Source organism: Salvelinus fontinalis, chromosome 27 (assembly GCF_029448725.1).
Source record: "Salvelinus fontinalis isolate EN_2023a chromosome 27, ASM2944872v1, whole genome shotgun sequence".
Lineage (NCBI taxonomy): Eukaryota > Metazoa > Chordata > Actinopteri > Salmoniformes > Salmonidae > Salvelinus > Salvelinus fontinalis.
This window is the reverse complement of record NC_074691.1, coordinates 23,451,399-23,465,895: the sequence shown is the minus strand read 5'-3', so window position 1 is coordinate 23,465,895 and position 14,497 is coordinate 23,451,399. Positions and strand designations below refer to the sequence as shown.

At 44.2% G+C, this 14,497-nt stretch overlaps 1 protein-coding gene across 2 annotated transcripts in view; it reads left to right on the top strand.

Annotated features, from left to right (window-relative positions):
* Positions 1 to 1,639: 1,639 nt before the first annotated feature.
* afg1lb (AFG1 like ATPase b) overlaps positions 1,640 to 14,497 on the top strand; it is a 32,906-nt gene continuing 20,048 nt past the window's right edge. For both annotated transcript variants that reach the window (XM_055885324.1, XM_055885323.1), the window contains exons 1-6: positions 1,640 to 1,761; positions 2,133 to 2,452; positions 5,344 to 5,401; positions 6,274 to 6,375; positions 6,643 to 6,770; positions 9,813 to 9,912. In XM_055885324.1, the coding sequence (XP_055741299.1) occupies positions 1,659 to 1,761; positions 2,133 to 2,452; positions 5,344 to 5,401; positions 6,274 to 6,375; positions 6,643 to 6,770; positions 9,813 to 9,912 (811 nt within the window). In that variant the 5' untranslated portion in view covers positions 1,640 to 1,658. The remainder of the gene's footprint in view (positions 1,762 to 2,132; positions 2,453 to 5,343; positions 5,402 to 6,273; positions 6,376 to 6,642; positions 6,771 to 9,812; positions 9,913 to 14,497) is intronic.

Sequence of the window (14,497 nt, the reverse complement as noted above, 5' to 3'; positions counted from 1 at the left end):
ACACGTAGACATTAAAACCAGGGTCTAGCACGTCCCTACCCCATTGAAGTTGATATAATTTAAAATGGTAAGGGTAGGGCTTAGTGTAGGAACGTCCCAAGGATTCCGGATAGCACTAACCCTTTCGTTTGGGGTTGCTCGCTCCACTTCCGATCAGCTGAGGAGCAGCTGACGCTTGGCAGCTTCCGTGTGTTTTTGGCGCGTAAAAAAACAGGGAACTCGGAAATCTCCTATTTCTAACTTCTGCGTACTCAAGACAACTGGGAACTCGGGGGGGAAAACTAGCTCCAGGGATAAAATTGTTTTGAATGGTCATCCAACTCGGAATTCCATGTCGAGAACTTGGACATCTTTCTAGAGCTCCGACCTGATCACATTATGATTTGACCTCGATTTTTCTTAGTTCCCAGTTGTCTTGAAAGCACCATACATTTACAATTAGAGGTGCGTTCAGTTCGCTTGAACTTTTGCTACGTTGCGGAACAGATTGTACTGAACGACATGTTGCCACAAAACGTTATTGAAGAAACGTTTGCTCTCGTTTGATGGGTTGCGTGAGGTGTGGCTTGAAGCAATAAGTTACGTATTTAAAGGGAAATGACCATTACTCAACCCACAACTCAACCACTCTCAGTTTTTCAACTGGTTGTTCAGTACAGCACCCTTTCCGCTCAATTGAACGCTCCAGAACGTAAAAACGTACTGAACGCAGTCCTGATGTCTCCCCGCATTCAAATGTAATACTATCAGAAATATTGTAATGAAACAGCAGGGAGCAGGTCTCGAACCCTCGACCTCCTAGCCCGAGGTCCGGCGCGCTATCGACTGTGCCGCAAAAGCATGCTCAAGCGGCAGAGTCGATTTCCGCGCTTATAAACACAGGGTCGTTACACTACTCCCTCCTTTCAAAGAGCGCGTCCTCGCGCTAGCTTGCGACTTTACGTCTTACAGGAACGCGCTCACCGGCCAAGCACACGCACTGTCGTGGATGCGAGGTCCGATCCCACTTCTGACACCAATGTAATGACCTGACTAGATCATCAAAGAACAACTGTCCAGACAGAGGATTGAGTTACGAATGGACGGTTTATTAAACCAACTTTACACAGGCTACTGTTTGGCCGTAGCCCACGCCAACTAAGTGAAAGATAGCCCACAAGCCAATCGTGACCTTCTCTTGTGAAGCCCAGACGTAAGAGAGAGAACAAAGGCAAAACCTGGTCTTAACTTCCAATGCTCCATCCCCCTGCCCAACCCCCCTCCACGCCACTCCGCCAACCACCAGGATGCCCGGCATCAGAACATTCCAGGCATTCCCGTGATTGGCAGATAGCAGGTTGACTGACATGTCGGACCCCGCGAACACAACCACCTACTAGCCTAACACATAACACACAGCTGTCTGTGCGGGTCGCTACAATATTATCAAATCAGAGTTAAATTAGCTGTGTAAAGTGTTGCATTTCCTTCCTCACAAAATCAACAAAATAGCTACGTATACAAAAATATACTTTACAAGACATATAAAATGTAAAACATCTTGATTGGCATTTATAACTTGACCATAACGTAGTTTATTACAAATAAAATTACTTGTGTCATAACTGTTCTGGTGTTTATAGATGATTATAAATAAAGTTTCACTCCATTGAATCAAGATGGCGGCCTACACATCGTCTTTGGCGACAAGATGCTTAGTTAGATATTTATTAAAACACACTCAAAACAACATTTGGTTTTCCACGAGCAGCATTGCAAAAGGTGAGAGATTCTACATGTTGTCCAAATGTTTCATTTGGGGATCATTCAGAGGATTGACACTGTTGTCCAAGCTTACAGTTAGATAACTTGCATAACATTAGCTAACGTAAATTGCTAGCTGTAGCCTGTTAGCACGTTGATTTGGTGTGCATTACAGTACATAAAGGGCTAACTAGCTAGCCTCTTAGTCTTTGATACACTCCCATTTACAAAATCAATGTGATGAGACTTATAGGCATGATGATCAACTAGTAATTCCTAACATGAACATACAGTATTATAGTTGTGTGTTGATAATACTTTGCTGTTGTATGTCGACTGTATGTGTTGATGGTACACTGTATCGTTGTCTTCATCCTCGTCTTTGCCAGGCTACACAACAAGCACATCCACATCACCTTTGACCCCCTTGAACCAAGCCAGGTCAGACACCTCGGCGTCCACCAGAACTATCGAGCAGCACTATGACAGTCTCATCCGCTGTGGCTCGCTAGTGGAGGACACTCAACAAATAGATGCTCTACATCAGCTGGGGCAACTGCAGAAAACCCTGCGAGGGTATTCCAACAGCATCTACCTGACCCCACCCAAGCCTAAGGTGAAGGAGGAAAAAGACGGCAACGCAAAGCAACAGACAGTAAAAGACTCCAAACTGAGCAAAACTGAAGGGGATGATGCTCCCACAGAAGAGGTATAGATCACATGACTGATGCACTAGCTAATGCAACAAATTGATGCAATACATAATTTCATGCTGAATGGTTGTCCGTTTTGTATTGCATGGTTAGTTGATCTTATTTATTCCTGTATTGGATATGAATGTTGCATCCTGGTTATTACACCTTTCATAGAAGCTTTCTCCTTCCTATACTTTTAAGGTTGATGGAAAATGCTGGATTGTCATTGGATGACTCATCTGTCACTCACAGCATGCCTCTCATTAACTGGATCAGTATTCTCCAGTGTTTTCCCCCTACTGTGTCCCAGTTAGCAAACAGAAGCAATTAGTCACTTGATTATAATGTTCCTGACATTTGGCTTGCCCTCACCTAACATTATGGCCCTGTGTGCTTTCGAGAGAATGTTGATGAAACACTATCAAGACCCGATTCAGTGAGAAGGGATAGATTGCAGTACAATAAAACAACTACCAGTATGTACAGAGTTTTGAAAACCAGGCAATGCTCCGAAGCAAAATTCCCTTTGCCAGTTGTAGAGCGTTTGTGGAAAGCCACATTGTTCCTCAGTTCAATAGTAGTCTAGCTGATCCATAAGGACTACATGTGACACAACACCATTATTAGGCCTAGTCATACACAGTTAGATTGCCATTGCCCAATCATTAAATAGCTTGATTATGCTAGATGAGCTTTATAAATTGAATGGTATCTGGACTGTTAGCCTTGCATGAAGCTCCATTGACATCAAACATTTTGGAGCAGGGCACCATGGGACATTACAGAGGATCTGCCTGCCTATACCCCTAATGTTTTTGGAGCCCTGGTCAGAGGGAGGGTAAGGGGTGGGTGTGGTGGTTTTAGGTCTGTATGGAGGGGCTGTTTTTTTTAGGTCAGGGAACGGTGGAGATGTCTATGCTATGGGGTGGGGGTGTAGGGGTCTGGCAGGCACACTGACAGAGCGGGGTAGGATGAGATGTTTTGGATCGCAGTAAAGAGATACCTCCTGCTGGGGTGGCCCTGGTTCTCCTCTCATCATCCCGGTGCAGTAATGAGGGCATCCCCATTGTCTAGTACATTCCGGACTGAAAATACTGATGTGTAAGGTCCCCACTACCCCCTCTCCTCTTCATCCTTGTTTGTCAGTCTGCCACACACATACACATACACACACCACATGAATAGAGTTCTTATGCAATTACACTGTTTTGAATCAGGTCATGTTGCTGCTGTCTGCTCTCTCTGTTGGCATTCATTCACCATTGTACTCTGACTGACTATGAGCAGACTACACTTGACTTAATATTGACCCAATGTGGCTTGTTTTTGTAGTGGCTTACAATGGTACAGTGTTTATGAAGGATCCACCCCAATTCAAGTCAGATTGGTCATCCTGTCTACTAGGCCTTGGTCAGTTTGACCAGTTTTTAAGATACCCAACCATCATAACAGTCCTCATTGACCTTTCACCTTTCTTAGAAGTGGACTGATTGCTATGGTTACCGGATATAAAAATGGGGTCTATAACAAAGATCTCAACCTCTGACACTAACCTGTTGACATGTGAACTTTTTGCCCGTGAGCTATTCTACACTCCAGAGCCGGTGCAGGATGAGCGTGAGAGTGAAAATTGGCGGCTGAGCTGTGTGGAGGGCCGACTGACTGAGGAGAGGCATTCCTTGTTCTTCTCCACTCTGCCGTAACATTAAAACATGGCTGCCAGCCACCACCGACAATTACTGCCCGCGTTTCCAGAGAGCAGCTTGGAAAGTCAGTGAGAAGTCACACACTGTCTTCCAGCATTTCACCTCAGTGGAGGACAGGACAGGGAGGGAGAGAAGCGGAGAAGACAGGACAAGGAGAGGGAGAGGACCTGACAGGGAGACGGGAGGGTGGGAAGAAGGGGAGGAATGTTTTTTTTCACCAATGAATCAGCCATTGTCGTGAGATATGAGAGTCTGGTGCTTCATGAAGGGCAGTGGACACTGACTAATGTTGCTGCTGAATTGTAGGCTAAATTAAATCCGCTCCAAAAAAACATTATCTATGAGGTATTTTACGGAGGACAACAACTTATCTTTTTCCATAACAACCTGGTCAAGAAGTTGCAAACAGGGGGCCTATGATTATGTGATTGTAGGATAAAATCAGGACGATTCAGGAATGACTTAACACTGCCACCACCACACCACTTCAACACAGTATCTCAATCAGCCAGTCCAACCCGGTGGGTTTGTATACGTCCACTAGACCAGTGTTTCCTATCTCCAGTCCTCCAACATAACATATTTTTGTTGTAGCCCCGGACAAACTCCCCTGATTCAATTGAGGACCTGTTGATTAGTTGACAAGTTGAATCAGGTGTGCTTGTAGGGAACTACAACAAAAATGTGTACTGTTTGGGGTACTGAAGGACTGGAGTTGGGAAACACTACACTAGACCTCAGATGAACCTCTACAGTCCTCCCTATTTTGTCTGACAAATCCCCCCCATTGTTCTGCTGATTATGCTTTCTTCGTGGGAACCCTGTCTTGTTGATTAGATGTCCTTTGTCTTGCTCCACTGCAGTAGGCTAGTTGTCTAGAGAACTGGAATCGTACTGTAGTACTCCGAGGCTTGATGCCCTGACTGTAATTCTGGATTTAAACAATGATATGGAAATGAATAGTCTATGTTCCATAGGCCTATACTCTCTAGTGTAATTTGATTCAATGATAATTAATTAATATAGCTAGCTACTCGATATGACCCTTCTCATTCCAATTCTCATAATAGCTGGATTGACATGCTTATTGTCAATGACGACAAGCATCTGTGAAAGATGTTGTGAAAAACGAGCATTGTTACATTTTACATTTTGGTGACAGTCATGACTGTTTATTTATGTTTATGTTTAATCCACAGGAGGAGCCCCTGCCTCCCCCACCACCACCCAGAGGGTTCTATATCCATGGTGATGTTGGTAAGACACATTATCTGCAGGTTGTAACACATTATTTGCAGGTTGTAACACATTATCCTTCATCCTCTGGACTTCTCCATCCAAGGACTACCACCTCTCGACTCCTTTAGTGTGTGTCACTTCCTAAAATACCATGCAGCTTCACACTTCTATCACATTTATCACAATCACTCATTTTCTCCTGTAATGCTAGTGTGTGTTGCAGCTGGCAATAAACCTGAGTTTTTCACCCGTCTCCTACTAAGCCGTCTCCCTCTAACCGGGGGCAGTTGTTCCATCCACCTTTTACAAGCAACTCTATAGGTCCACCTCATACCGGGTGGCGCTCACTTTCAACACATTACCCACAAGTTATAACACATAATCTGCCAGTTAAAACATTATCTACAAGGTATAACCCATTATCTGCACAATATAATGCATTATCTGCCAGTTAAAACATTATCTACAAGGTATAACCCATTATCTGCACAATATAATGCATTATCTGTCAGTTAAAACATTATCTACAAGGTATAACCAATTATCTGCACAATATAATGCATTATCTGCCAGTTAAACCATTATCTACGAGGTATAACCCATTATCTGCAGAATATAATGCATTATCTGCCAGTTAAAACATTATCTACAAGGTATAACCCATTATCTGCAAAATATAATGCATTATCTGCCAGTTAAAACATGATCTATAGGTTATAACACATATGATAGTTCTAACACTCACTTAGATCCAGTTTGTTGCTGACCCTGTTACTACTGAATAGGCATGGTATTGTCATGTTTCATGCTTTCTGGGGGGATATTGTTAGCTATATTTTATGATGAATATATGTTTCGTTCTTGTCTGTCTTTTTGGGGGGAAACTCCAGGCACAGGGAAGACCATGCTTATGGATATGTTTTACTCTCATGTGGATAACGGACGTAAGAAAAGGGTCCATTTTAACAGCTTCATGTTGGACATCCACAAAAGTTAGTACTCTCCTCCTAGTATGTCTCTTAATATACAGCTGTCAGAGGTTTGTTTGCTTGACTTTGAGCAAGTCCGACACCTCCATACATTCTGTATCGTATATTTACCTCACTCTCTGTTGATCCTGATGCCATAATTGTGTACCATTATGCATATAAGTGAAATTACTGCTGTTACTACTACTATGCATTGTTAGGGGGTTTGAATTTCAGATGCAGGTGTGCTTTAAGATGTTTGTGTCTGACGATTGTGTAACCTTGTTAAAGGGATCCACCGGAGGAAACAAAGCACTCCTCAACGGAGGCTGGGGAAAATGTTCACCTATGACCCCATCTTGCCGGTTGCCATGGAGATCAGCAATGAAACCTGTGTCTTGTGTTTTGACGAGTTTCAGGTGAGTGTGTGTGTGTGTGTGTGTGTGTGTGTGTGTGTGTGTGGAACAAGGAGGACATGAGGTGACTCAAGCAGGTGTTTTTGGACACAGAACAAACTATAGTTAAAAAACAGCATAACAAAAGGCACAAAACAACAAGCACTGTAATTTCCATTAACTCTCGACTGCACAAACTAATAAGACAGAACGCTGATTTAGTCAGTGGAGTTTTATGTGCCAGCTAATGGGGATGATGACATGGACAGAATTAGCAGATCCTTCAAAACATGAACATCTCATTTATACTGATGAACAGTAGGCTATGTCATAGGTAGGCTAATGACTCTAAAGTATTTCCCTATGTCCTCCTCTTGCTTAGAGCCATCTGAGGGCAAGGTGCTAAGTCTCCTCACACTCACATAAACAGGGCTGAAGCCACCTAGTGGTTGGTGTGAGTGTAGCAGCACTCTGAGACCCTACTAGAGGCACTGAAACAGATGTTTTACATGGAGGAAGCTGCATCCCCACACATTTGCTCTGGATCATAGGTAACTCTTATAAGCAGTCCAACAGCATTTAAAATAACTGTTGTTGCCTTTCCAACAATCCTAACAGTAGTGATGTAGCCACTGGGACAAATAAGACCAGTACTCTGCTCTTTAGCTATTTTGTCATGCTGGCTAGTTGATATCTGCATTGAGAGGCATATAGCCTTGCTTCTCAGTGAGCAACAATAAGACGCATAGGTATTATCATTCATCCTTATGGGGGGGGTCAAAGATCACCATAGGCAATGTTTCTCTCTCTCTCGCTCTCTAATCACTCCCAGGGTGCATCGGTGTGGAACAAGAGCTTCTCCTTTCATTCTCCCTTTTCACATTTTAAACTGCTGCACACTCTCCTCTCGCATCCTCGTTGATTTGATTTGTTTATGGTTGCCTTGCTGCTTTGCTTTCTTTGCTTCTCGACTGTTGCTACCGGCGAATATGGACAACACACGTGTGTCGTATGTGATGCATAAACAAGAGGACGAAGGGGAGGGAGGGAAGGAAGGAGTGGGGAACAGAGTGTGTGTGTGTGTGTGGGGGGGGGGGAGGCGGGGGGGTTGAGGGTCCATACCAATCAGCATCCTCCTCCACTCAGCCATGCAAATTAGGCTATGTGGGTATCAGTCGCACTCGCTTGCTTCCTTAAGTGAGTGGCGCTGGAAAGCGACTGGCGGCAGCAGCGGGTCAGATGGATCTTATCCTCTTAAATGCTAATGACATTTCTCCTTTCTCTTCATTAGCACTGTGCCATTATCAGTAATTTGTAGCGCCCCCCCCTTTTGTCCCCCTCCAAGTCTCTCTAATGAATACTGGGCATTGAGAAGGATGCCTGAGACGGAGAGAGGGATGGAGAGACTGAGAAAGAGAGACTGAGGACAGAGACAGAGTGAGAAGAAAGCGCTTCAGGCTTTCATTGTCTCAGAACCCCAGTCAGTGGGGTTCTATCTGTGAAATTACTCAGGTTGTGTTGTTGTGTACGTAAAGGGGTGTAAGATCAAAAGAGGCTTAATTTGGCACCCAAGTGCGACGGCGCGGTAAACTGACTCCCCGCTAGAGTAATTGGATGCTCATTTGAATATCGACAGTGGTGGCGGCAGCGGTCGCACCGTTGTTTTTGTGTTACACAAGTGCAGTATATTAGCCCCCCTTCTCTTTCTCTGGGAAACCTTTCGTATCTCTATCTCTCTCCCCTCTCTTCGTATTCAGCAATCAATATCGGCCCTTGGAGTGTGTGGTGTGTTTAGGGCCCATGAATAAACAAATACGGGTTGGATAAAGGTCATAATTAAATGATTCTTTTGAAATTAAAATGAAAAATAACGGCTGGAGGAAATGGGGCCTATTCAGTGAGTATATAGGGCCCAGGCACCTTGGCTTTATGTGGATGTGACACACACACACACACACACACACACACACACACACACACACACACACACACACACACACACACACACACACACACACACACACACACACACACACACACACACACACACCTTAATTTGCTGAAGGAGAGTGCCTCTTGCTGCCTTGTTGCAAAATCAAGGCTTTACTCCGATGCTAATGTATTATTGGCAGAGGGCATAGGGGTTAGCATGTGAAAGTAGAAGACACTCCAGGCTAAGAAAGGCAGCATATGCTGTGGGGATGGCAGTCATAAGTGTCTGTAAGGCAAGGAAAAGAGAGGGACGTTAAGGAGGGGGAGGGACCATTAGATAGACAGGAACACCGTTCCTCTTATCCACAAGTTGGACAACCCTACATGGACTACAGTCTGCTTGATTCCTAATGAAATACATTAGAGTGGATTTGACCAAGGAGATAGATTAGTGATCATAGAGATATTGGGGGCGGGGGACAGAAGTACAGTACAGTTTTACTATTTGGCAAGATTGTCAGTCAATCGGTTGCTCATTATGTTTGCCAATGTCCTCTTCACATGTGTGGATTGATTCAACATATTGCCGTGTAGCTGTCTGTTGGTGGAAAAGCCAGCGGTTCCATAGTGCTAATAGATAATGATCGTAGCAGCAGCTCAGGGACAGTAACGCTGTCAGGGCCCTCTTTAACCAAATGTCCTCCATCTCGCACACACAATCACACACACTTCACACCTTTTGTGAGGCCATCTGGGAGTCGCTTTGTTTGCCATTGTGGCCCCTGTTTGAATTCATATTGCTTTCATTTTTTTGTTATTCTTTTCTTTCTCTCGCTTTGTCTGTTTAGTTGATTAGCTCAGCCTAGCCGCGATGGCTTGGCTACTTGTCCATGACAGAAAGCTGCTTCGTGACCATTTGCAATGGGATGGCGGGTGTGACCATGACCACGGTGAAAGAATAGAAATGACGTATACCTAAATGACTTTAATCAGCTCAGGAGATTGCATGGTCATTCTCAGCTCCTATGTGTTGACCTATATGCACACACAACCATATGCTTGTCTGCCACAAGAGAAGGCCCATTGTAGTCTGGCTGCCTTTAAATTCTCTCTCTTGCCCTCCCCCCCTTTCAGGTGACTGACATAGCTGATGCGATGATTCTGAAACAGCTGTTTCAGACGTTGTTCAGGACCGGGGTAGTGGTGGTGGCCACCTCCAACAGGCCCCCTGACGGTGAGGTCAAAGTAAATTCACTCTCTGTACTGAGTCTCTTAAGGAGAGATACTACAGTTCGGATACCTTTCTGATTCACACGACTCGTATGATTCACACGACTCGTATGATTCATACGACTCGTATGATTCACACGACTCATGCGTCATTCATGCATAACTGTGGTATCGTTGCACTGTTATCTGATTTTGTAGCACAAATGCACAGTCACAGTCCTACACCATTGTCAGCTTGTATAGCAATGCAGCTCTCTCCTTTCTCCTATTGTGCTGTTGAACATGCTTCTTTAACTCTACAGTACCTCTCCAATTCACATCCAGTCCAACCTGTTCACTTCACATCGTGTCAAGCTCACCTTTCTCTTCCATATAGCTCACTCCATTGTTTTTCCAATTATACTCACAATTTGGGCAAAACAAAAGGGGAAAGGGGGATACTTAGTCAGTTGTCCAACTTAATGTATTCAACTGAAATATGTCTGCCGCATTTAACCCAGCCCATCTGAATCAGAGAGGTGCGGGGGGCTGCCTTAATCGACATCCACGTCTTTGGCACCCGGGGAACAGGGCGGGGGCAGAACAACAGAACGACAGATTTTTACCTCGTCAGCTCGAGGATTCGATCCAGCAACCTTCTGGTTACTGGCCCAACGCTCTAATCACAAGGCTACTTGCCGCCCCAAATGCTGTGTTCTTATGGGAGAAGTTCCTTCCTGTTTCACACCGTTCCAAAACATTTCTCCCTACTGAACACAGCCCTGATGATGATGCTGAAGGAAAGAGCGAGGAGTAAATCACAGACATACATTTAAATATATGGCTCTGGGGTGAACTAGGCTTCTTTCTGTTTGTTGAACTGATGTTGAACATCTCCCTCCTTGTCTTTTTCTCCATACCACTGTATTATCTGAATCACCTGAAGTCCAGTGGTGTGTGTTGCCTGTCTGGATCAAAGACTGTTCAAAGCGTTATTTTTAATCATGAAAGAAAGAGAACATTATTTGATACACGTTCCATGAATCGAGCCATTTAAACTCTTTAATCTCTCCCTCTCTCTCGCTCCCTCCCTCCCTCTCTTTCTCTGTCTCGTTCTCTCTTTGTTGATTCCACCGCTGTCGTTTTGTCAAGGCTGTGATGTTACATTTAATGCTAAGTGAGCAAGGTGGCGAGGGAGAGTGAGAGAGGGAGTAAGAATGGAAGGAGAGCGAGAGATAAAGGCATGACGTTGGCTCTCTTCTCAGGGCTAACGTCATCAATGTCTCGTCGCTCAATGGGTTCCCAGTTGATGGCAACCGAGATCGCTTTCTCTTTCATATACAAAGACAAGCTTGTCTGACATTTACCAGCCATTAAGAACAAAGCGACAGACCACGCAAACTTGATGGAGATGCTTGTTTGTTTTTTAATTAGAAGGCAAATGGAACACTAAGCCCCCAGAGACAGCCTGACATGAAAGTAAAGGAGGATTCCTCCTTTATTGATCTCCACATGAGATTGTGCTAGCTAGGCTATCAAAAGCGGCTAAAGTGGGTTATGTGGTATATAGATGGCGCTAGGCTATCAAAAGCAGCTAAAGTGGGTTATGTGGTGAATAGATAGCGCTAGGCTATCAAAAGCAGCTAAAGTGGGTTGTGTGGTGAATAGATAGCGCTAGGCTATCAAAAGCAGCTAAAGTGGGTTATGTGGTATATAGATGGCACTAGGCTATCAAAAGCAGCTAAAGTGGGTTATGTGGTATATAGATGACGCTAGGCTATGAAAGCAGCTAAAGTGGGTTATGTGATTGAAGGGGAACTTACTTGGAGACGATGTGTCACGCTCCCCAGCACACTCTTGTTTTTGTCTGTTGTTGTGTAGCTAGAGCAGAGCAGTTGTCGCCTTGTCGTGCTTTAGATGCTTTTGTGTTAATGGATGTTTAGTAGAGAAGGACAGGCTGAATGCTTAATTTCAAGGTTTACACACTAGAGATCGTGGTTTATCTAGCTGCTTGCCTCTCAGGCCCATTGTAGGTCAGGCCAACTTACATTTCAATGAGATCTAATGTTGCATCTCACACACAACCTGAAAGGATGGATGTGGGCTGTATGATTAGGCTTACCTTCTCCACCCACAGTAAAAAAATTGACTTTTTCAATGTGTTGTATTTGCTTCCTCCTTACTTTTTCTATTAAAGTTGCCGTAAACATGCTTATTTCAAACCATTACCACATTGATAGTAGCCTTCTCACAACACACATTGTTATGCGTAGTATACAGTGCATTCGGAAAGTATTCAGACCCCTTCCCTTTTTCCACATTTTGTTACTTTACAGCCTTATTCTAAAATCGATTATATAAAAACAATTCCTCATCAATCTACACACAGTACCCTTATAATGACAAAGTGAAATCCCGTTTTTAGAATTTTTTGCAAATGTATTAAAAATAAAGTATTCAGACCCTTTATGAGACTTGAAATTGAGCTCAGGTATATCCTGTTTCCATTGATCATCCTTGAGCTATTTCTACAACTTGATTGGAGTCCAACTGTGGTATATTCAATTGATTGGACATGATTTGAAAAGGCACACACCTGTCTATATTAGGTCACACAGTTGACAGTGCATGTCAGAGCAAAAACCAAGCCATGAGGTAGAAGGAATTGTCCGTAGACCTCAGAGACAGGATTGTCGAGGCACAGATCTTGGGAAGGGTACCAAAACATTTCTGCAGCATTGAAGGTCTCCAAGAACACAGTGGCTTCCATCATTATTAAATGGAAAAAGTTTGGAACCATTAAGACTCTTCCTAGAGCTGGCTGCCTGGCCAAATTGCACAATCAGGGGAGAAGGGCCTTGGTCAGGTGACCAAGATGGTTCCTCTGTGGAGATGGTTGTCCTTCTGGAAGTTTCTCCCATCTCTGCAGCACTCCACCAATCGGGCTTTTATGGTAGAATGGCAGGACGGAAGCCACTTCTCAGTAAAAGGCACATGACAGCCCTCTTGGAGTTTGCCAAAAGGCACCTAAAGGACTCTCAGACCATGAGAAACAAGATTCCCTGGTCTGATGAAACTAAGATGGAACTCTTTGGCCTGAATTCCAAGCGTCACGTCTGGAGGAAACCTGGCACCATCCCTACGGTGAAGCATGGTGGTGGCAGCATCATGCTGTGGGGATGTTTTTCAGCGGCAGAGACTGGGAGACTAGTTGGGATCGAGGGGGAAAGATGAACGGAGCAAAGTACAGAGAGAGATCCTTAATGAAAACCTGCTGCAGAGTGTTCAGGACCTCAGATTGGGGCGAAGGTTCACCTTCCAACATGACAGCACACAGCCAAGACAACACAGGATTGGCTTCGGGACAAGTCTCAATGTCCTTGAGTGGCTCTGGACTTGCACCCCCGAACGAACATCTCTGGAGAGACCTGAAAATAGCTGTGCAGCGACACTTCTCATCCAACCTGACAGAATTTGAAAGGATCTGCAGAGAAGAATGCGAAAAACTCCCCAAATACAGGTTTGCCAAGCATGTAGCGTCATACCCAAGAAGACTCAAGGCTGTAATCGCTGCCAAAGGTGCTTCAACAAAGTCCTGAGTAAAGGGTTTCGAATACTTATGTAAATGTGATAAAGTTTTTGATTTGTTATAAATTTGTTAAAATTTGTAAACTTTTTTTTTGCTTTGTCATTATGGGCTATTGTGTGTAGATTGAGGTAAAAAAAAAACAATGTAATCCATTTTAGAATAAGGCTATAACGTAACAAAATGTTGAAAAAGTCAAGGGGTCTGAATACTTTCCAAATGCGCTGTAGTTCCAACTGTTGTTCTCTCCACTAAGAAGGTACACTATATATACAAAAGTATGTGGACAAATTAGTGGATTCTGCTATTTCAGCCACACCCATTGCTGACAGGTGGATAAAATCGAGCATACAGCCATGCAATCTACATAGACTAACATTGGCAGTAGAATGGCCTTACTGAAGAGCTCAGTTACTTTCAACGTGGCACCGTCATAGGATGCCACCTTCCCAACAAGTCAGTTCGTCAAATTTCTGCCCTGCTAGAGCTGCTCCGGTCAACTGTAAGTGCTGTTATTGTGAAGTGGAAACATCTAGGAGCAACAACGGCTCAGCCGTGAAGTGGTAAGCCACATAAGCTCACAGAACGGGACCGCCGAGTGCTGTAGCACGTAAAAATCGACACTCACTACTACTAAGTTCTTAACTGCCTCTGGAAGCAACATCAGCACAAGAACTGTTCGTCGGGAGTTTCATGAAATGGGTTTCTATGGCCGAGCAGCCGCATACAAGCCTAAGAACCATGAACAATGCGAATCGTCGGTTGGAGTGGTGTAAAGCTCGCCGCATTGGTCTCTGGAGCAGTGGAAACGCGTTCTCTGGAGTGATGAATCACACGTCACCATCTGGCAGTCCAACAGACAAATCTGGATTTGGAAGATATCAGGAGAACGCTACCTGCCGGAATGCATAGTGCCAACTGTAAAGTTTGGTGGGGGTGGAATAATGGTCTGGGGCTGTTTCTCATGGTTTGGGCTAGGCCCTTTTGTTCCAGTGAAGGGAAATCTTAATGCTACAGCATACAA